The sequence below is a fragment of the Microcaecilia unicolor genome, chromosome 1, assembly GCF_901765095.1.
Source record: "Microcaecilia unicolor chromosome 1, aMicUni1.1, whole genome shotgun sequence".
Lineage (NCBI taxonomy): Eukaryota > Metazoa > Chordata > Amphibia > Gymnophiona > Siphonopidae > Microcaecilia > Microcaecilia unicolor.
Window position 1 is genome coordinate 587,708,469 of NC_044031.1, and position 21,660 is coordinate 587,730,128.

The 21,660-nt window shown below is 40.4% G+C and overlaps 1 protein-coding gene across 9 annotated transcripts in view; it reads right to left on the minus strand.

Moving 5' to 3' along the window:
- Positions 1–21,660, minus strand: part of FAM49B (family with sequence similarity 49 member B) — a 494,888-nt gene that overhangs the window by 98,158 nt on the left and 375,070 nt on the right. For 6 of the 9 annotated variants that reach the window (XM_030219138.1, XM_030219177.1, XM_030219154.1 and 3 more), the window contains one exon: positions 6,259–6,341. In XM_030219138.1, the coding sequence (XP_030074998.1) occupies positions 6,259–6,331 (73 nt within the window). In that variant the 5' untranslated portion in view covers positions 6,332–6,341. Of the gene's footprint in view, positions 1–6,258; positions 6,342–7,261; positions 7,347–21,660 lie in introns of those variants that run through there. The other 3 variants (XM_030219195.1, XM_030219168.1, XM_030219187.1) reach the window with 2 other exon arrangements.

Consider the following 21,660-nt stretch of genomic DNA (forward strand, 5'->3'; position numbering starts at 1 on the left):
GTTATCAAGACTTGCCACTGATTTTTTTTTACACTTTAAAACGAACAACGACAACAAAGAAAAACAAGAACAACAAAAGCTACTACCCCATAAGGTAAAGAATTGAACTGACAGTCACAGCAGGTTTTGTTCAAGTTGCAATGGGATATGCATGTTTGACTGGTGTATATTTAAGAGCTTGATTCACTATACTTTCCCCACAGTGTTGAAGTGAATCAGGCAGCAACCTAATGTTCACTAACCAGATGCCAGTACAAGGTAGTAGAACTGCTATTCTTTAGTGTTAAAATCTGATATTCTAATTGTGTTCAATTCATTATCAACTGGATGCATAAATACATTTTTGAAATTTAATGTTATTCTTTCACAAGACTTGGTTCACCTCTCCCTCACCAACTGAACACTTCTATCCCCACTCAGTATAAACAAGAGTTAATATATCATATATATACCATACAAACAGACTTTGCACAAAGGAAACCATGCAGGGCAACATAATTTAATTAACATGCCCCAGCTCTTACAACAGCACAGAATTATCCCTATAAATTTCACACTCTTAAAATCTAACTTAGTATTTTTATGTGTAGGACCATCAAAAGGGCAAACCACACACTCTTATTTGCATCAGAGCGGTCTCCTAATTCAAATAAATGGTTCATTCACTCTGTTTTTCCTCCAATCTTGCCACATACCAACAATTATCCCAATAAATTTCACTTTCTATCATCTAAGTTTGGGCCTCTTTTACCAAAGCGTGCTAGCAATTCCTGATGTGGTAATGCAGACAAAGCCCATTCAAAGTGAATGGGCTTTGTTGGCATTGCCACATCAGGGATCGGTAGTGCTGTTTAGTAAAAGAGGCCCGTAACATTTTTATGATAGAGAGTGAAATTTGTAGAGATAATTTGTTCTATTGTCTATTAGAGGATCCTTATCAACTATATTATATACTGAATATTGAAGCCTGATTCTCACCAAGTCTTACAAGGCATAGCAAAATAAATCTGATGAAAATTGAGACGCTAGAATTCTGTTGCTTGGTGAAGGGGACTAGTTGTCATTTCTAACAAATATTCAAGGAAGTTTCAAATGAAATGTTCTTTCTTCTTTTATATATAAAACTAATGCAAGCTAGCCAGTAGATTAGGCATTTGTGTACAAGGCCAATGAACCAATATTTGTTTTACAGAGTAACAGCTCCAATAACTGAATTCCACAAATGAAATTCAAAGTACTGTAGTTGTATAATACTGGCAAAACAAACATGCATTAGAGTCTTTAATAGACTATTTAAAGCACAGATCTTTCCGTTGAGTAACAGATAATAAATGTGTCAACAAATCAAGTGCCAAGTCTTGAAAACAATTAGAACTATAAAGTCAATAATCTGCAAAATGCCAAACATATCAAATTCAATACAAGCAATGGTTAACAACACACCACAAAACACTCAATATGAAAAAAACATGTTCTAAATTCAGTCATTTGATTCCGTATGCATACATAATAAAGAAGCAATCTACATGAATCAAAAATCCCATGCTTCTGCCACTGAACACAAGTGCTGAAAGCACATGCACTAACAAAATACCTGCCAAATCTCTATCAAACAGTCTCAGCTTCGAATCAAATGACTAAAAGATGGGTACTTAGAATGTTTCTTCTATCAGAATCAAAAAAAGCTTCTGCTACCATACTTATTGTATGCAACAACATGACAGGGTTGATATGTGTTGTAAAAAGGCGTACATACCACCAGGCACAGGCCAGCAAATTGCCCAAAATGTGGGTAAAATTCATATGATTCAAATCACAGAATGTGTTATTAGATTACAAAAAAGGTGAATTTGAAAAACTTGACTTCGGTCATGTATGTATCATTGGAAATTTGCACTTTAACAAAACAGCCAAGATGGTACAACCTGAAATAAGGCTCTACCTAAATGTTAATGAACAATATTTTAGCAAAGAAAAAAAGTGTTTTAATAACCATAGAAATTCTAAAATAAAATAAGTTCAGTACAGAATATATCTGAACAGTTAATCATTTTAAATCTCCCACTAAAAAAGTTAAATTTAAGCAACTTCCATAAGATACACTGATGTTTTTAGAATGCATAAATTTTAGAAATTCAAAATATACTAATATAATAATTAACATTCACATTTCAGCTGAAATGTTCCTTGATTCTTACTAATGTTGACTCCTTTAGAGGGTTAAAAAGTGGGCACTGGAAAGATATCTGATTAGAGGCACACATTTTGGGAACATTTTTATTTCAAATCTGAAATATTTCCAACAGTATCTCATACATAATGTAGCTTAATGCACACTGATAAAAGCTGAGAACATAAAGCAAAAGTGCAGCCCAAGTGAAGCTAGCAAAAACATGCACAACAATAACTACACTTACCTGCCATTTTTATCTCATGCAATAGTTCAAAAAAATAAAACAAAACAAGAAATGCCAAAAAGGTACATCAACCTCTTTTTTTTTTTTTCATTTAGCACCTGGCTTTCAGGACAATTTTAGCTTTCTGTAGAATTGAGAGGAAAGAAGCCAGTGGCATAGCCATACACTGTGCGTACATTGCGTATGCTACCTGTCTACTGTTCCCTCTAAGCTGCATACCTCTTTACAAACTCCAGCACAGCAGTTCGGGACTGCAAGGTGGCAAAAGCCCTCCTCATCTACCTCCTGCCATGACCCTTGCCACTACTGATTCTCCAAATGAGCAGCACCAGTGACAAAACAGCATCTATAACTCTCGCAGGGCACAGACTCTACATACATGACTTCTGGACCTACTCCTCCGACATCACCTTTCTGTTCCAGGCCAGAGCTGGCTGCTGGCGTGAATAAAGTGTGTGGCTCTGCGAGAGTAATGGATGCTGTTTTACCACTGCAGCATGTTTGGAGCAGAAGCAGCAGTAGAGGCAGCTGGGATGTCTGGGGGAGATAGTGATGGAAGAAAGTGGGGAGGGAGTTTGATGCTGTATCGAAAGGGGACAGATACTATATAGAAGGGGGAGACAAAGAGGGCAGATATTGGAGGGTGAAGATACAGAGAGCGGTGAGAGATACTGATGGAAGGGGAGAGAGAAGAGACACTGGCTGGAGAGGAGGAGATATTGATGGAAGGGGAGAGAGAGAGAAAACACTGGATGATAGATAAAGGAGGCAGATGCTATAAAAAAGGGGGAGAAAGAGGGCAGATAATGGATGGAAGAGGGGAAAAGAGAGCAGATGTTAGGGGGAAGAGAGAGAAGGGAGATAATGATTGACAGGGGATGGAAGGGGGAGAGAAATTTGGACAGAGATGCAGATAGATAAATTGAAGAACGCTAAAAGGAAAAGGAGGAGAGATAAAACAACAAATGGAAAGGAAATCCTGGCAAGAGTTGAGACAAGATGAAGGAAAGCACAAACCAGAGACTGGGACCAACACTGGATGGAAAGGGGAGAGGATGCCAAACAAAAGTTGAAAAATAATTTTATTTTTAGTTTAGGATAAAATACTGTGGTAACCATTTTAATGGCAATTAATAAATAAGGTGATAACTTTTTATTGGACTAATTTAAATACATTTTTGACTGTCAGAGATCAAAACCTCCTTTCCCAGGTCAGGACAGGATACCATAACAGCAGTGTACTGTCCTGACCTGAGAAATGAGGTTTTGGCCTTTGAAAGTTAATTGAAAAATGTTTTAAGTTAGTCCAAAAAAATGGTATGGCCATCATCTCATTTTCCATTTTTTGCTTTATATATATAATCTTAATTTGTAATGTAGTGATTGGAATGTCAATTTTTGACATTTACATCTGCTATCTTTATAGATTGCACAGTACATGAGGACATGCCTCTCTTGTTTCTCTGCAGAGTCTGGCTTCTTGGGGTTCAGTTTAATTTTTGTCTGAGTATTTTAGTTTGTGGTTACTTAATCTATATTGGGTGAGAATCTATAAAAATGTGGTATGTTTAGTTTTCCCTTAGGTGTACTGATGTTTTAGTGTGCACCGCATTGTTTACGGTGCTACCTTTTCCTAAGTAGGCTCTTGTTGTGTGACTCACGGAAATTACTGTTATTATGGTATGGTAGAATCACTCTGTAGGTCCTGAGTTGTTTGTATTATTTTACAGTGTGCTTGGTAATGAATTCTGGATTTAGATCAAACCTTTCTCAGTAGTAGCTCAAGGCAAGTTACATTCAGGTACAGTAGGTATTTTCCTCTCCCTGGAGAGCTTACAATCTAAGGGGCCCTTTTAGTAAGCTGCAGTAGGGCTACCGGATGGGTAGTGCTTGCCAAATCGATGCTACCGCCGGGGTAGTATAGGTGCCCAGCGGTAGTTCTGAAGTTGGCAATTTCCTGCAGTAGATAATAATTTTCTATTGGAGGGGTGTTCTTGGCGGTAATTGGCAGCATGCTTACATTGCCGCTCACTGCTTGATTACCACACAAGTAGTGCATGAGCCCTTACTGCCTTCTAAATAGATGGTGGTAAGGGCTCAGGCAGTAAACTGTCATGTGCTAATTTTAATATTAGTGCACGGCCATTTACTGCCCCATTTTAAAAAAGGCCTTTCCCCCGCTGTGGTAAAAAATGGCCCAGCGTGTGCCAATTTCCCACACCAAAACTAGCACAAGCTATGTTTTACCACAGCTTAGTAAAAGGGCCCCTAAGTTTTGTACCTGGGGCAATGGAAGGTTAAGTGACTTGTCCAGGATCTCAAGGAATGGCAAGTGGAATATGAACTCCGGCTTCCCTGGTTCTCAGCCTGCTACTCTAACTATTAGATACAGCTAATATAAATAACACATTATCTATTAGCTGTTCCTAATGTTTGGTAACTCAACAGCAAACTAAAGGCTTGCAGAGCTGAAGCTTGGTGGCCATTTGGCAACCTGTCAAAAACTTAGAAAGATTGCCTACCAACTATACCTGAATTTGTATCTTGTCAAACTGAGATTTGGATAGGCAAATAATCATATCCAATTAGCTTTAGTTGGTCTGTGTTCAGCAGTCTCTCACTCCTTAGCAAATACAGCTCTTTTTGGTTTCTACACCCCATGTGCATCACTCTATACATTTCTGCATTCAATTTTAACTAATCAAACATTAGATTGTTCTTCTAATTTATTTAGATCACTTCTCATGTTGTCTACTTGCTCCAGGGTGTCTACTCTGTTGGTTCAGTTTAAATTAATTATTTTTAATCACTGCACTATTAAATAACACTTTTGGTTTAGTCAGTTTACTTAGATGGCTGCATATCCTTTATAAGTTTGCATTACAATTTTCATAAGTTTGTATTATATTTGTTGTTTTGTATGCATTCTGCAATACATACATGGTTTATGTAGTGCATATTTTTCAGTTTACTGGATAGGTGTATTTCAATGTGAATCTTAATTTAAATGTTTTTAACATTATACCTATGAAATGGCATTAGTATTGTATCTAACATTTCAATAACAGTGTTGTGTGCGATGCGAGAGCCTAATGATTAGGAACTGTGCAATAACCCTGACCCAACTAGAAGCTCACCCCCTATTGAAAATTCCTGGCTATGCCACTGCTAAAAGTATTATTTTGATAAGTATCAGGTGCATAGTCAAAAACAAGATGGTTTACATGTACCTTTTAGAATAATATCCTTGGCTTCAGCACTATGAATGGCTTCCGTGAACAAGTTAAAGAGGGGGAGGGAGCACAAATCATTCAAGAATAATTTTGGTATGTGATCTGAGCAGATGACTATTATTCTCTTGCTGGAGAAATCTAGTACATCAAAGCACAATAGTTACTTCAAATTATCTTTTGGAGAAATGTTCTTTGGCAGGAGAAGATTATTTTAATGCAAGACCTTTGGAGGAATGTGCTACAGGCTAGCAAGAACCAGCAAGAAACATAATGGTAGAATGGAAGAATACTGAGACGTTTTGGTGAAGTACAAAAAGCACATTGCATTCTCAGTATAAAGTCAAATACCATATTCATGCCAGATCATGCTTTCTTATTATAAAAATGTATTGCTCTGATCTTTTGTATAAATTGTGTTGGAAAATTATATATTGAGGATATCTGCTTCTAGAACAAATCAAGTGAGATTTCAGGAACCATTCATAGGTCAAGTCATGCAAAGCAGCAAAAGGGTGACAGAAATGTTGGCACACGGTATGTTTGGTGCCAGAGACAAGTGCAGTCTACTGCAGGCAAAGAGAAATAGAGATATAAAATCATCTTCTCACTTTCAAAATCAAGGAAAAAATTTGGCCCCTGTTCAAGGTCTGTGCAAGTCAAAACTTTAAGAAGGTTCCCCATGTTAAGGTACCTGTCAAGACAAGAATAAAAAGAGAACATCCCTTTGTAAAACAAAAAGCTAAATGCAATAGGACAAATTATGTAGGGAAATTAGAGTTCAGGCATAACCCCATTCTGCTTGCACCCTGGTGCACCATATTTCCATGAAGTACCAGTTGTTGAACCTGGAGAAACACTGTGTTTTTTCCACACAAGACAACAGAGGTCACCAATGTCTTCTTATCTGACCCACAAGATACAAAAGCTAAAGGAGCAAGTGAATAAATCCATCTTTGACAGCAGCATAACTGTGCTGAATATTTCGCCTGTATCTTTTATAAGGAGGTATTTCTACCTGGTTTACAGTAAAGAAAAAAATATTTTTAGAGTGATTTTGGATACGATCTGACTAGTCATAAAAATAATGTAATATGACAAATTCACATTTTAACATTATCCAATGACTGTCAACTAATCCAGTAATTTGAAAGCTGTGTCTGCACACCAGTTGCCATAAACCCAGAACTCATGCTGCAGTCAATCCTGGTTTGCAAAAGAAAAAAAACATTCCTGTTTCACTCTACTTTGGCTTTGACATGAGTAGACTAAACAGTTTTATTCTGATGCTCACTGACATTCAGATACAACGAACGATTATTCAGTAAAAGTTATGCTTGAAATCGAAAGACTTTTCTCACTAGAAGGATCTTTGATCTACAGGCATACAAGAGGACATTATTGACCACAAATGAGAAGTCAATTCTAAAAATTATATATTATAGTGAAATGAAATCAGTTACTAAAACCATGCAGCTTTTTTCATTTTTAACTAAACTATGGTTTCTCAACTGGTACTTCCCCCTCGCCTTCACTCTGGTGGTGGTGGAAATAAATGATCTTTCACCATTACCGTTCTAAATGCACCATCTGTGAAAGGCTGAAGAGACTTACTTTCAAAATCCAAGAAAAAATGTGCTGCATTGTGGTCTATGTCTCTGGTTAGCACCTTAATGAGATTACCCATGCCAGCAAACCTAAAAATAAAAATGGCAAAATCATTTAGTTCCAGTCATTCATAGGAGAAGGCTGGAGTCCAAGTTAGCGTTCGCTCCTTTGTGGTTTTCTAACGTAAATATGCAAGCCCATTAATGCATGGTTGGATCACAGATTGGTGCAACTGATCTGGGTACCTGGACATCCTCATTGCTTACTCCAAAAAAGATGGAGAGCAGAAGAACAAAAAATATGTATCATTTTAAAATTTCAAAATTTAATAATCAGTTTTAAAAAATATGGGAAGGGCAAAAAAATTGTTGTACACAAATAGTAAATCAGATTTTTGGTGAAGTCCCATAACCTGATGGTGGAACGAAGTCATTTAAAAACATACCATACTAAACAAAACTCACTGAGCCTTTTAATCAACGGTAGTTTTTTGGACTCAATTTTCCAACCAAGTTCTTTCTGCCCCCTTCAGTATCCCATCTCAGATTAGAACCAGAATCCGATAGCAGTACAGTACAATGGGTCTTGACTCATACTGACCTTTGGATTTTTTCTCTCCTCACTCAATCTAGCAGCAATTCCCCAAATAGGAGCCATGAACTACAGCTCCCTCTGGAACAAAGCACATGAGGATCCTAAAACTGGTCACTAGGTGTCACTATTAAATAAGGACAGGCTCCTCCCATGCCCCTCCCCTTCCCCCCAGGTTGTAAACACTGCTTCCATGGCATTCTCAGTTCAAGGAAGCAGCATTGCATGGGAACTGAACACCAACAGTATATAGCTTTTGAACACTTTGCACTGAGTAAATTTATTAGCATGCGTTCTCCACTGTTGTTCACCCTAGATACCTTTTATGACTGTCATATTGCAAATGCAATATTCACTATCACTATATAAAAAGGGACTTTTACTATCATGATCATTTTGCACATTCATGCACGTTTGCATATGCAAGTTTTATGGTGGTTTGTTTATTACATTTATTTTTAAATGTCATGTAATGTGATATGGAAAGTTTTGTACAGACCCCTGACACAGGCGTATATGCCGAAACATGGCCCGTGTCAGGTCTCTCATTAAAGAGCTGCTTTGCTATCCCAAACTTGGAGGCCCCTGGTGCTTTTTTTTTCTTCTTCCTATTTTGCCTTGTGCTTGTGTACTTCGGCACTGAACATTCATATTCAGCATGTCAGTACACAGCCCTTATGACTGAACCACCAGGTCTAACATTAAGTTGCAGATTCTTGTGAAAACCTGTGATTAATCAATAAATTTTGTACAAGCAATCCAACAATGGTTCCATGCACAACATATTCATTTAGTTCTATCAAAGATCTGTTTTTTTCCATTAATTACTGCAGCTATCATTCTAATCCACGGTTTACTGTTTCTACATGGATAGGATTATATACACATGAGTTTTGATTATTTAACACCACTTTTGAAGGAACTGCACTGATTGCCTATATTTTAGAGTTTAGTTCAAGCTGCTCTGTCTAACTTTTAAAACCCTTAATAGCATTGGCTCAGAATATTTAAGAAGTGCAGTGACTGCATAGATCCAGGAAGGCAACTCTGGTCTTCTCTGCAGGCACTCTGCCAGGTAAGGTGAGGTTTAATACATAAGTGTTGCCATACTGGGACAGACTTAAGGTTCATTAAGCCCAGCATCCTGTTTCCAACAGTGGCCAATTCAGGTTACAAGTATCTGGCAAGATCACAAAACAGTACATTTTATGCTGCTTATCCTAGAAATAAGCAGTGGATTTTCCCCATCTTAATAATGGCTTATGGACTTTTCTTTTAGGGAGCTATCCAAACCAGCAAATTCATTGAGGATATATGAGAATGCAGGTCTTTATTTGTGGAATACCATCCCAATGGCCTCACAGTTAAATGAGAACTTTTGGTAACATAACCATCTCTTGACCTTTTACAAGTTGTTTGTTCCAGGGGAGCTAATGAAATTATTTGCTGGAGCTAGATCAGTGTTTCCCAATTCTGGTCTCGGAGTGCCCTTTTCCAGTCAGATTTTCAGGATATCCACAATGAATATGCAAAAAAGAGATTTGCATATAATGGAGGCAGTGTATGCAAATCAAGTTCATGCATATTCACTGTGGATATCCTGAAAACCTGACTGGAAAGGGGTACTCCAGGACTGGACTTGGGAAACACTGGGCTAGATGAATGTGATGGGTTGTGCAGGAAGTGTATTATTTTACATACCAGATTGTCATTTTGATTTGTACTCTCCCTACTAAAAAAAAGTTCAAAGTGAGGTAATCATCTCAAATGAAAGAAGATAAAATTTGGTTTTACCGTTATTAAGATACACCCAGGGAAAGCCACTGCTTATCCCTGGGGAAATGTAGCACGGAGTCTTGCTACTTTTTGAGGTACTTGTTACCTATGAATATAAGTGTTGCCATACAGAGGGACAGACTGAAGTTCCAACAAGTCTAGTATCCTGTTTCTAATAGATGCCAATCTAGGTCATAAATACCTAGCAAGATACCAAAACAGTAAAACACATTTTATGCTGCTTATCCTAGAAATAAGCACTAGATTTTCCCCAAGTCCATCTTAATAATGGCTTATGGACTTTTCCTTCAGGACATTATCCAAACCTTTTTTAAACACTGCTAAGATAACTGCTTTTACTACATTCTTTGGCAACAAATTCCAGAATTTAATTACACGTTGAGTGAAGAAATATTTTCTCTGGTTTGTTTTAAGTTTACTACTTAGAAGCTTTTTGTGTGTACCCTAGTCCTAGTATTTTGAAAAGAGTAAACTGGCTTAGCCGCTGTTAGAAGAGGATACCATTCTAGATGGAACTTTGGTCTGACCGGGTATGGCAAATCTTATGCTCTTACCTATCATTTCCCTACCTTGAGTCCTGCTAGACCAATCCAGACCAATGGCTTGTGTCACCCTACTAGCAGATGGAGGAAGTGAAGCTAAAGATTGCAGTGACTTCACCGTTATAAGGACGGTGCAGCCTGGAACTTGCCAGTATACTAATGTCAAACCAAACTTTAAAAACCCATAAATATTGCCACAAAAACCAAGCAAACCAAATTTCCACAGAAAGGCTGTATATCAAATCCATGTTCCTTTGCCCTCTCAGAACATGAATTAATTAGAACATAAGAGTTTATGAATAGCCATGCTGGGTCAGACCAATAGTCCATCTAGCCCAGAATCCTGCTTCCATCAGTGAACAATCCAGATCACAAGTATCTGATAGTGCTAGGCAAGCGACCCAGGGATTCCCAAAACCCTTAGTTTTTCATGGCTGGCCCTGGACTCTTCTAGCAGGAATCATGGAAAGGAAATTATTGGTTAAGAACAAATTTCACTTTCCTTACTTCCTGCTAGACCAATGGGGTGTACCAAAGGGCAGGAAGAAGACAGGATCCCCTCCAAGACTCTCCTGCCAAAGGCACTATGACCTTCAACCCGAACATCACATAGTAACATATAGTAACATAGTAGATGACGGCAGAAAAAGACCTGCACGGTCCATCCAGTCTGCCCAAGATAAACTCATGTGTATACCTTACCTTGATTTGTACCTGTCTTTCTCAGGGCACAGACCGTATAAGTCTGCCCAGCAGTTTTTCCTGCCTCCCAACCACCTGTCCCGCCTTCCATCACCGGCTGTGGCATAGACCGTATAAAAGTCTGCCCTCCCCTATCCTCGCCTCCCAACCACCAACCCCTCTTCTCCCCACCTGCTCTGCTTATAATGTTTGACAAAACATAGGCACAACCAAGTTACACAAGTGTTTCCATATTGGGACAGACAGAAGGTCCATCAAGCCCAGTATCCTGTTTCCAACAGTGGCCAATCTAGGTCACAGGTACCTGGCAAGAGCCCAGAACAGTAAATCAGATTTTATGCTGCTTATCCTAGAAATAAGTAATGTATTTTTCCAAGTCCATCTTCACAATGGCTTATGGACTTTTCTTTTAGGAAATTATCCAAACCTTTTTTAAACCGAACTTCTCATTTTCCCCCCCAAACCCACCTCCCCACTCTCCCCGTTTTCTATTTCTGTTGATGGCTCTCTCATTCTCCCTGTCTCCTCGGCTCGAAACCTTGGGGTCATCTTTGACTCTTCTCTTTCCTTCTCTGCTCACATCCAGCAGACCGCCAAGACCTGTCGTTTCTTTCTTTACAACATCCGTAAAATCCGCCCCTTTCTTTCCGAGCACTCTACCAAAACCCTCATCCACACCCTTGTCACCTCTCGTTTAGACTACTGCAATCTGCTTCTTGCTGGCCTCCCACTTAGTCACCTCTCCCCTCTCCAATCGGTTCAAAACTCTGCTGCCCATCTCATCTTCCGCCAGGGTCGCTTTACTCATACTACCCCTCTCCTCAAGTCGCTTCACTGGCTCCCTATCCATTTTCACATCCTGTTCAAACTTCTTCTACTAACCTATAAATGTACTCACTCTGCTGCTCCCCAGTATCTCTCCACACTCGTCCTTCCCTACACTCCTTTCCGTGCACTCCGCTCCATGGATAAATCCTTCTTATCTGTTCCCTTCTCCACTACTGCCAACTCCAGACTTCGCGCCTTCTGTCTCGCTGCACCCTACGCCTGGAATAAACTTCCTGAGCCCCTACATCTTGCCCCTTCCTTGGCCACCTTTAAATCTAGACTGAAAGCCCACCTCTTTAACATTGCTTTTGACTCGTAACCACTTGTAACCACCTGCCTCCACCTTCCTGTACACAATAATTGATTTGATTTGCTTACTTTATTTTTTGTCTATTAGATTGTAAGCTCTTTGAGCAGGGACTGTCTTTCTTCTATGTTTGTGCAGCGCTGCGTATGCCTTGTAGCGCTATAGAAATGCTAAATAGTAGTAGTAAATGCTTTTACCAAATTCTCTGTCAATGAATTCCAGAGTTTAATTACACACTGAGTGAAGAAATATTTTCTCCGGTTGGTTTTAAATACTTAATAGCTTCATTGTTGCCCCACAAATATTCTCTAGGGCTACTGCCCTAGCTTCTGCCCATGAGGCAGTCTGTGACCTAGTTGAGTGATCCAGGAGCCTCTGTGGAACCACCTTCGGGTTGAGAATATAGACTGCCTCTATGGCTGTCTTAATCCAGTGCACCAGTGAAAACTTCAATGCCACCTGACCTTTACATGGACTGCTAAAGAGCACAAAAAGATGATCCAATTCCCTGAAGGAATTGGTGAACCCCAGACAACAGATGAGCACTCAGCACATATCCAGTTTATGTAGAGTATTGTCTGACCCCTGCTTAGTGGTCTTCTGTTAGGACGGAAGAGAAACCACATGGTTTACATAAAAAGGGGATACCGCATTTGGTAAGAAGGATGAATGGTACAAAAGGAAATGGAGCCAGCCATGGAAGAGAGACATAGATCTCTGCAATAGAGTGCATGTAACTCTGAAATCCTCATAGCCTAATAACCATAAAAAATACCGTCTTCAGGGAAAGATCCTTCAAGGAAGCCCGACAGTGAACCTCAAAGAAGCTAAGAGGGAGGATTGGCTAGGGCCAACAGATCTAAATTCAAATCCCTCTAAGGGAAAGCAATTCTGAAGAATGGACAAATAAGCTTAATTGCCCACAGAAAGTGCACCACATCCAGCTGGGCTGCAATGGAAACTGTCACTCTTGTCCCTGAAAATGGAAAGGGCTACTACCTGGACCTTAAGCAAATTGGGTGGCGGAGCAGGTGGGGGGAAGAGGGGTTGGTGGTTGGGAGGCGAGGATAGAGGAGGGCAGACTTATACGGTCTGTGCCAGAGCAGGTGATGGGAGGCGGGACTGGTGGTTGGGAGGCGGGAAGTACTGCTGGGCAGACTTGTACGGTCTGTGCCCTGAATCAGGCAGGTACAAATCAAGGTAAGGTATACACATATGTCTGTCTTGTTGGGCAGACTGGATGGACCGTGCAGGTCTTTTTCTGCCGTCATCTACTATGTTACTGTGATTGTACACAACCAATGTCCTACCTATACTACTACACCCAACCTTGTCCTATTTATAATGTAAACCGCACTGAACTCTGAATAAGGGATATTAGTGGTATATAAGATCTGAATTGACGTTTTTAAATCGGTTCAAGCTGTTCTGAAACCTATTTGGTACTATAAGCCCCTGATGCAACCAAAGGCCTGCTTGAGGAGCAATTCAACCCTTTTGTATGGGAATCCTTCAAGGCTGAAACACCCTCCACGAGGATTTTGGTCCTCTTGGTAACCACTGTAAACAGATAGTCAATCTTGGGAATCCTAGGGAACCCTAAAGACCCTGCATGTGTCTTCCTGGGAAGACAATACAAATGCTCTTTAGAATAAGATTTAGAGCCTCCCCATTCCATCAGAACAATATGGAACAGCCAGCCAACATCAGTATTGAGCATCACCTGCTATGCTCGGTTCCGCAAGGCTACAAAGACTACACTATTCAAGAAACATGTACTGTCATAAATACTCTTTTAACAATGCTTACTCACTACAAGACAAACCCAACATGCTATGTTAAATGAAACTGAATCTCTGTAATATCCTGTTAACCTTATATGTTAATCTCTGTTCTCTTATGTAAATTGTTCAAGTTGTAACTGTTACTGGTTTCTTTTACTGTAATCCACTTCGAAGCCTTGTTGAGTGAATTCCTTCAAAAAGGCGGTAAATAAATCCTAAATAAATAAATAAAATAAAAATAAATTATGCAGGGTAAAAATGTTAGGAGGATCCTACAGAACAGGTTCCCCATCTGAAACATGTTCCTGCGCCAAAGTGCCAGAAAAACCTGATCAATGCATGAAGCAAACACCTCATGGTGAAATAAACAGACCACTAGTGATTTCCTTCCCTCATAAGACGAAAGCTCCCCTGACTCTGAAGAAGAAAGACTCAAAGGAGAATCCTCACATAAGGTATTGTCTCCACCACAAACATTCTCCTGGAATAAAGATGGGAGAACATGATAAAGACCCCCCACCCATGCTGTTTCCCTGAGAGCACTGGGCCCCAGACGCATCATGGAGCCCTCATGGAGAAGCAAAGGTCCTTCAACAGCTGGGGGCGCCCCTTGAACCTCCCAGAGCTGGTTACCTGATTGTCTGAGACTGCATGTCAGCAACATGTAGAAGGACAAAATGGCTACTATTCACACCAAAATCAGCAAGACCGTGACAAGAATGAAGACCTCATGGAGGGTGTCCCCCTCCATCCGAAGGACGTTCCCTAGGGCCTCTTAAAATGCAACACCATGTTCAAAGAGGCATACGGAGTAGTAGGAGTCAGCAGCAGTACTCACACGCTGGGTCATGCAGGCTCTGCAAATTCTGCAAGCCAGCACCCCTTACCTCTAAGACCACTTCTTCAGCCAGCAGTCGGGCTGCACCCCCAGCCTTTCTGGAAAGGCAGGCTCATGGAACTCCTGAGTCCTGCCTTAACAGCTCTGTTGCTAGCTGCCAAGAGGAGCTTTTATTGTTCTTATTCTGTTTTTTGTTTATATTCAGCTTTATTCCCATCAACAGGGAACAAAGCTGAAACAGGCCAGCCTCCCTTCTCAGGAGAGATCCCAGGGATAATTTAAGAGTCATGGGATAGAAAGCATGTTCTGTTGTGGATTAGGAAGTGGATATTGGACAGAAAACATAGGGTGGGTTTAAATGGCCATTTTTTTCAATGGAGGAGGATGAATAGTGGACTGCTTTAGGGATCTATACTGGGACCAGTCCTATTTAACATTTATAAATGATCTGGATTAAATCTGTGAATAACACAAAAATATTCAAAGTTGTTAAAACACATGCAGACTGTGAAAAATTGAAGGAATGTCTTCTGAAATTGGAAGACTGGGCAACCAAATGGCAGATGAAATTTAACATGGACAAATGCAAAGTGATGCACACTGGGAAAAATAATCTGAATCATAGTCACCTGATGCTAGGGTACACCTTGGGAGTCAGTACCAAAGAAAAAGTTCTAGGTGTCATTGTAGACAATACACTTAAATCTTCTGCCATGTGTGTGGCGGCAGGCAAACAAGTATTCAGGATGCTAGGAATTATTAGGATGGGGATGGTAAATAAGACCAAGAATACTATCACGCCTCTGTATCATTCCATGTTGAGCCCTCACCTTAGGCCCTGTTTACGAAGCTGTGCTGTAGATGCGCTAGCGTTTTTAGCTTGTGCTAATGCTAGACACACTCATATATTCCTATGGGTGTCTCTAGCATTAGAGCGTGCTAAAAAAAAATGCTAGCGCACTTTAGCAAACAGGGTCCCTTGAGCATTGCACTCAATTCTGGTTGCCGAATCTCAAAAAGGATATAGTGGAATTAGAAAAGTTTCAAAGAAGAGTGATGAAAATGATAGAGGGGATGGAACTCCACTCATATGAGGAAAGGCTAAAGAGGTTAGGGCTCTTCAGTTTGGAAAAGAGAAAGCTGAGGGGAGATATGACTGACGTGTACAAAATCATGAGTGGTTCAGAATGGGTAAAGTGAGTAGATTTTGTACACTTTCAACAAGTACAAAGACGAGGGGACACTCAATGAAGTTACACGGAAATTCTTTTTAAACAAATAGGAGGAAATATTTTCTCACTCAACAAATAGTTAGGCTCTGGAACTCACTGCCAGATGATGTGGTAACAGCAGTTAGCGCATCTGGGTTTAAAAAAGGTTTGGACAATTTTCTGGAAGAAAAGTTCATAGTCTGCTGCTGAGCTAGACATGGGGAAGCCACTGCTTGCCTTGGGATTGGTAGCATGGAATGTTGCTACTACCTGGGTTTCTGCCAAGTACCACAGGATACTGGGCTGATGGACCATTGGTCTGATCCAGTGTGGCTATTCTTATCTTTTCTTATTGGTTGAAGGGCCCTGTGGGAGGGGGGAGACAGTACCCCCGCTAGAAGTGGTTCCATGTACCTATGCCAGAAAACCTCAGCAAATAATGGCTCGCGGGCTGACCTCTTTGGTCTCCATCAGGGGAAAAACTAATCCAATTCCTGGGAAACTTCACCAGCTAGATTGCAACCATAAGGCCACAGACCATAGATTGTGGTCTGAAGAGTCGGAATCGGGCTACTTCAACAGCAACATCAACAAAAAATCCTACTGCATCAGTCCAACTCGTACCATCTGGTGGAAACAAAGAAATACTGGCAGGTTCCAGGCTGCACTGGAATCTAATAACTCTGTTGTCATCTGCTGGTTGAGGAACATAACCAGTTGGTCTGGACTGGTCTAGCAGAAGACAAGGAAGGAGTTATTTATGCACAAATAAATAAAAAGAATAACGTTTTTAATTAAATTTGTTTCAGGTCAATATTCATAAGCAACTTTTTAAACATTCTGTGAAGGTTAATGGATAAATTGTGGCCAATAACTCAAAGTCCTGCAAAAACTGTATCCATTTAAATTTAAGGTGAACCTGCTGTATTCCAAGGGTGAAGCCATTACATGCCTAGATACTGGCTATATTCAGATGTCATACGATGAAATTATCAGTTTAGGAGGACGGCAGAAATATCAATACAAACAGCATATTCAGTGGTCCTGCCTAAATAGATAGGGCAGCTCGATATTGGGTATAAAGATAAACAGATAAATGCCATCTATTTTGTGGTTATGCACTGTTGAGGGTTCCCTTGCATTATCTTCACTGACTACTACAATGCATTGTTGCTGGATCTACCTGAAATGTGGATACATCAAATACAATTGGTGCAGAATGCAGCAGCAAGACTCCTTCGTGGGAAGACCAAAACATGAGAGTATCTCATTTATGCTTAGGAAACTCCACTAGTTGCCAGTACTCTCAAGTGTTAAATTTAAGATTTTATCACTAACATTTAATGCACTGAAAAATGGTTGTCTGGTGTATCTGAATGCTAGATTGAAAAGGTATGTTTCAAAGAGAACTTTAAAATTGAGACAGAACAGATAAGTTACTTACTTGTATCAGGTGCTCTCCGAGGACAGCAAGTATATATTCTCACATATAGGCAATGTGATCCACAGAGCCCACTGCAGACACTGGCAAGTGCACTGCTACTTTAAATCTTTGAGGCAGTGATCCCATCACTCATACGTGGGTACCTTCCCACCTGACGCTCAAGAACAGAACCAGCAGTACAGCATTAAAGCAAAGAAGACAACTCCATCGGGAAGCAGGAGGGATGTGAGAATATATGCCTGCTGTCCTTGGAGAACACCTGCTATGGGTAAGTAAATTAGCTATCTCTGAGGACAAGAAGGCATAATATTCTCACATATAGGACTCGCTAGCTACCAAGTTCACAAGAAAAATTAATTTTTGTGAATAAGTAGATAGTGAGCTTGGTGAAAATAATGGGCCGGAGGGTGCAGATGGATTTTACACAGTAAATAGATTCTGCAGGACTGCTTGTCCAAACTGGCTTATCCAGCCTGGAACATTCCTCCAGACAGTAGTGAGCAGTGAAGGTGCGGATAGAAGATCACATAACCATATTGCAAATGTCTTGACTAGAGGCAGCGCAGAAATGGGCTATTGAGGTCACCAAGGTTCTCACATTATGAGCAGTGACCTGGAATTGAAGGGTCATTCCAGCCTGAGTATATGTGTAGGAGATACGGTCATCTAACCAAGCAGAGATTGTACGCTTGGTGATGGGCATTCCCAATCTGTTAGGATCAAAGGATACAAAAAGCCAGGAGGACTTCCTATGAGGTTTTGTACATTATAGACAGTATGCTAGAGTATGCTTGCAGTCTAAGGTCTGCTTCTCCAGAATGAGAATGTGGTTTAGGAAAGAAGACAGGCAGTACAATGGACTGGTTGAGATGGTACCACCTTTGGGAGAAATCTGGGGTGGGCTCGGAGTACAACCCTGTCGTGGTAAAATCTGGTGTAAGGTGGATCTGCCACAAGGGTCTGAAACTCGCTGATTTTTGGCAGAAGTAAGAGCTATTAAGAATACTACTTTATATGTGAGGAACTTCAGAGAACAAGAACAATGGAGATTTCATAACAGCAGTGAGGACGATATTAAGATCCCATGCGACCGGAGGTGGTTTGATAGGACGCTTTGTATGAAATAAACCCTTCATGAATCCAGCCATCAAGGGATGATCTGAAATCGACGACATCAATTTTTGTATGAAAAGCACTGATGGCGCTCAAATGTACTCTGAATTAGTTTTGAGTCCAGAATCTGAAAGATGGAGGAGATACTCCATAAGGGTAGGTAGAGAGTATGTGGTAGGGTCGAGCGTCTTAGCTGAACACCAGAGAGAAAATTTCTTCTGTATTAACTGGTAACATTTTCTTGTGGAGGGTTTCCTAGAGGCAAAAAGTATCTGAGACACTGCATGAGGAAGGTTTAATGAATGCAAATCTATGTCATCAGGTTCCAAGCCATCAAGGCCAGAAATAAAGGGTCTGGAAGGTAGAGATCCCTCGTTCTGTGTTATTAGGGTTGGAAAAGGATGTAATCTAAATGGTTCTTTGGACAACAACTCTAGAAGAAGAAGGAACCAGATTTGACAAGGCCAGTAGGAAGCAATTAGAATCATGGTCCCTTGGTCTCGAAGCAGAGTAGAGTTTTCCCTATAAGAGACAGTGGGGGAAAAGAGTAAAGATCCGTTCCCAGTAAATAAAGAAGGCATCTGGGGCTATGTGGTTGGGAGTACACAGTCTGGAACAGAAGCAAGGAAGTTTGTTGTTCTAAAGAGAAGCAAACAGGTCTATCGCTGGAGTTCCCCATTCCTGGAATATTTGTACAAATGACTGAGGTGCTGGAAGACTGTTCATGAGGTTGAAGGGCTCTGCCGAGTTTGTCTGTTATGGTATTCTGTTTGCTGTCTAGATAAACAGCTCTTATAAAGATGTTTCAAAAAGCCACCCAAGTTCAGATTTGAATTGCTTGGTGATAGAAGAGGTAAGATCTGGTTCCTCCCTGTTTCTGCAGGTAATACATCACTACTTGACTGTCTATGCGAACCAGTATAACTTAATTGAGAATACAATTCAGGCAGAGTATCAGAACATGCCAAACAGCTCACAATTCCAGGAGATTGATATGTCGTCGTTGCTTTTGTGGTTATTGCAACTCACTTTACGCAGGCTGCAAAGAGCAAATACTTAAAAAACTCCAGATAGCCCAGAACACGGCAGCCAGACTTATATTCCGCAAACCAAAATATGAAAGCACTAAACCTCTACGTGAAAAACTGCATTGGCTCCCACTCAAAGAACGCATCACATTCAAACTCTGTACCCTAGTCCACAAAATCATCCATGGTGACGCCCCAGCATATATGGCAGATTTAATAGAACTACCACCCAGAAACGCAAAAAAATCTTCTCGCACATTCCTCAACCTTCATCCTCCCAAGTGCAAAGGCTTGAAATACAAATCAATGCATGCATCAAGCTTTTCGTATACAAGCACACAGCTCTGGAATGCGCTGCCATGCAACCTGAAAACGGTCTATGAATTGACCAACTTCCGTAAACTACTGAAAACTTACCTCTTTGACAACATATATCATAAAGATCAGCACGTATAACTGCACTCTCTCTAATATATCCAGAAATGTTCTCTAATGTCTTCTGCTTTAAACTATCAAGTATTTCACATATCTCTAAAATATCCAGAAATGCTCTTTAATGTCTTTTGCCCTAAAATCATCATGTATTTCACCACCATGTAACCCAAAACCCTCTGTTAAACCAACTGTATGTTCTCTTCTACCTCCATCACCCTTGAAGAATTGTAAGCCACATTGAGCCTGCAAAGAGGTGGGATAAATGTGGGTTACAAATGCAATAAATAAAATACTGTAGAGGGGAGTTCCAAAACTTTGGAACGCTTTGCCAAGATCTATCTGAACAATTAACGTCTATTTACCCTTCAGAAAAATGTTGAAGACACATCTTTTCAAGCAAGCTTACACTAACAACCCAACTTAATCTTATCTACCCACCCACTTAACTTTGATCTGACAATGATAATGACTCCGACATTAATTATACCCTAGACCCCTTCTCCCTACCTCCTTATACTCATCCCCCAGCCTTTTCTTCTCCATTCTTTCCTACCATACCCCACTCAATCCCTATTCCTTTTGCCTATCCTATCTTTGTTTACCTTCCCTTATCCAATTCATTTATTCTTAAAACCACACTATTATTATGTTTATTACAGTTTGTAATTTTCACAAGACTCTGTAATTTTATTTACTATGTAAGCCGCATTGAACCTGCTAGATGTGGGAAAGCGCGGGGTACAAATGTAATAAATAAATAAATCATGGAAGCATTTGTGGCAAGAAGCTTGTGATGTAGAAGGGGTTGACATGGAATGCCTCAGGTAAGATTCTGGGACACCATCCACCACTGTAGAGAGTGACATAGCTGTGCAGTTATTTGGATTCGAGTGGATAGTAATCCTGTAGCTTGAGGCCACTGAGAGGAGAATGTCCATTGAGGAATTTGAAGTGAAGACGAGCCAATGGTGATAAATGAACTGTTGAAGCCATGTGACAGAGGAGGTGGAGCATCTAACGAGCAGATATACGAGTCGACTGGAATACCCAAGTGGCGAGATGTAGTATATTGTTTAACCTCAGTTGAGGAAGGAATGCTTGACCTGAGTTGTGTCGAGGAGAGCCCCTATGAAATCTAAAGTCTGTATTGGCTGAAGATGTGATTTGGAGTAGTCAATGACGAATCAGAGGAGTTCTAGGTGTCATATTGCAGAGTTCATGGAAGTGATGGGAACTTTTGATTAACCAATTGTCCAGATACGGGAAGACGTGGACGCCCCACCTATGAAGTACTGCAATTACCACTACTAGATACTTCATGAAAACTTGAGGAGCCGAGGCCAAATCAAACGGTAACATCTTGCACTGACAGTGTAGAGCCACACAGCGGAAGCAAATAAATTTTCCGTGCGCAGGGAAAATAGATATGTGGGTATATATCCCTACTTGAGGTCTAGAAAGCAAAGCCAATCAATAGTTGAGCTGTACCCTGTATCATGAGAAGTAGCGACCCCAGGGATACTAAGCAGAACTTTTGAGGAGAAATCTGTTCAGGTCTAATAGACCGAGAATTAGACATATTCCTCCTGTCTTTTGGGAATGAGAAAATATTTGGAGTAGACCAGCGGAGGAACAGACCTACTGAATTCTGCCAGAGGAGGGCTGAGACCACCTCTTGAAGTAATCTCATTTGGAGGGAGTTGAGACTTTTGGTGGATGATGAATGGTATGCAAGACACATCGGTCAGAAGTTATGAGATGCCACCTCTGTTGGAAGGGTAAGCT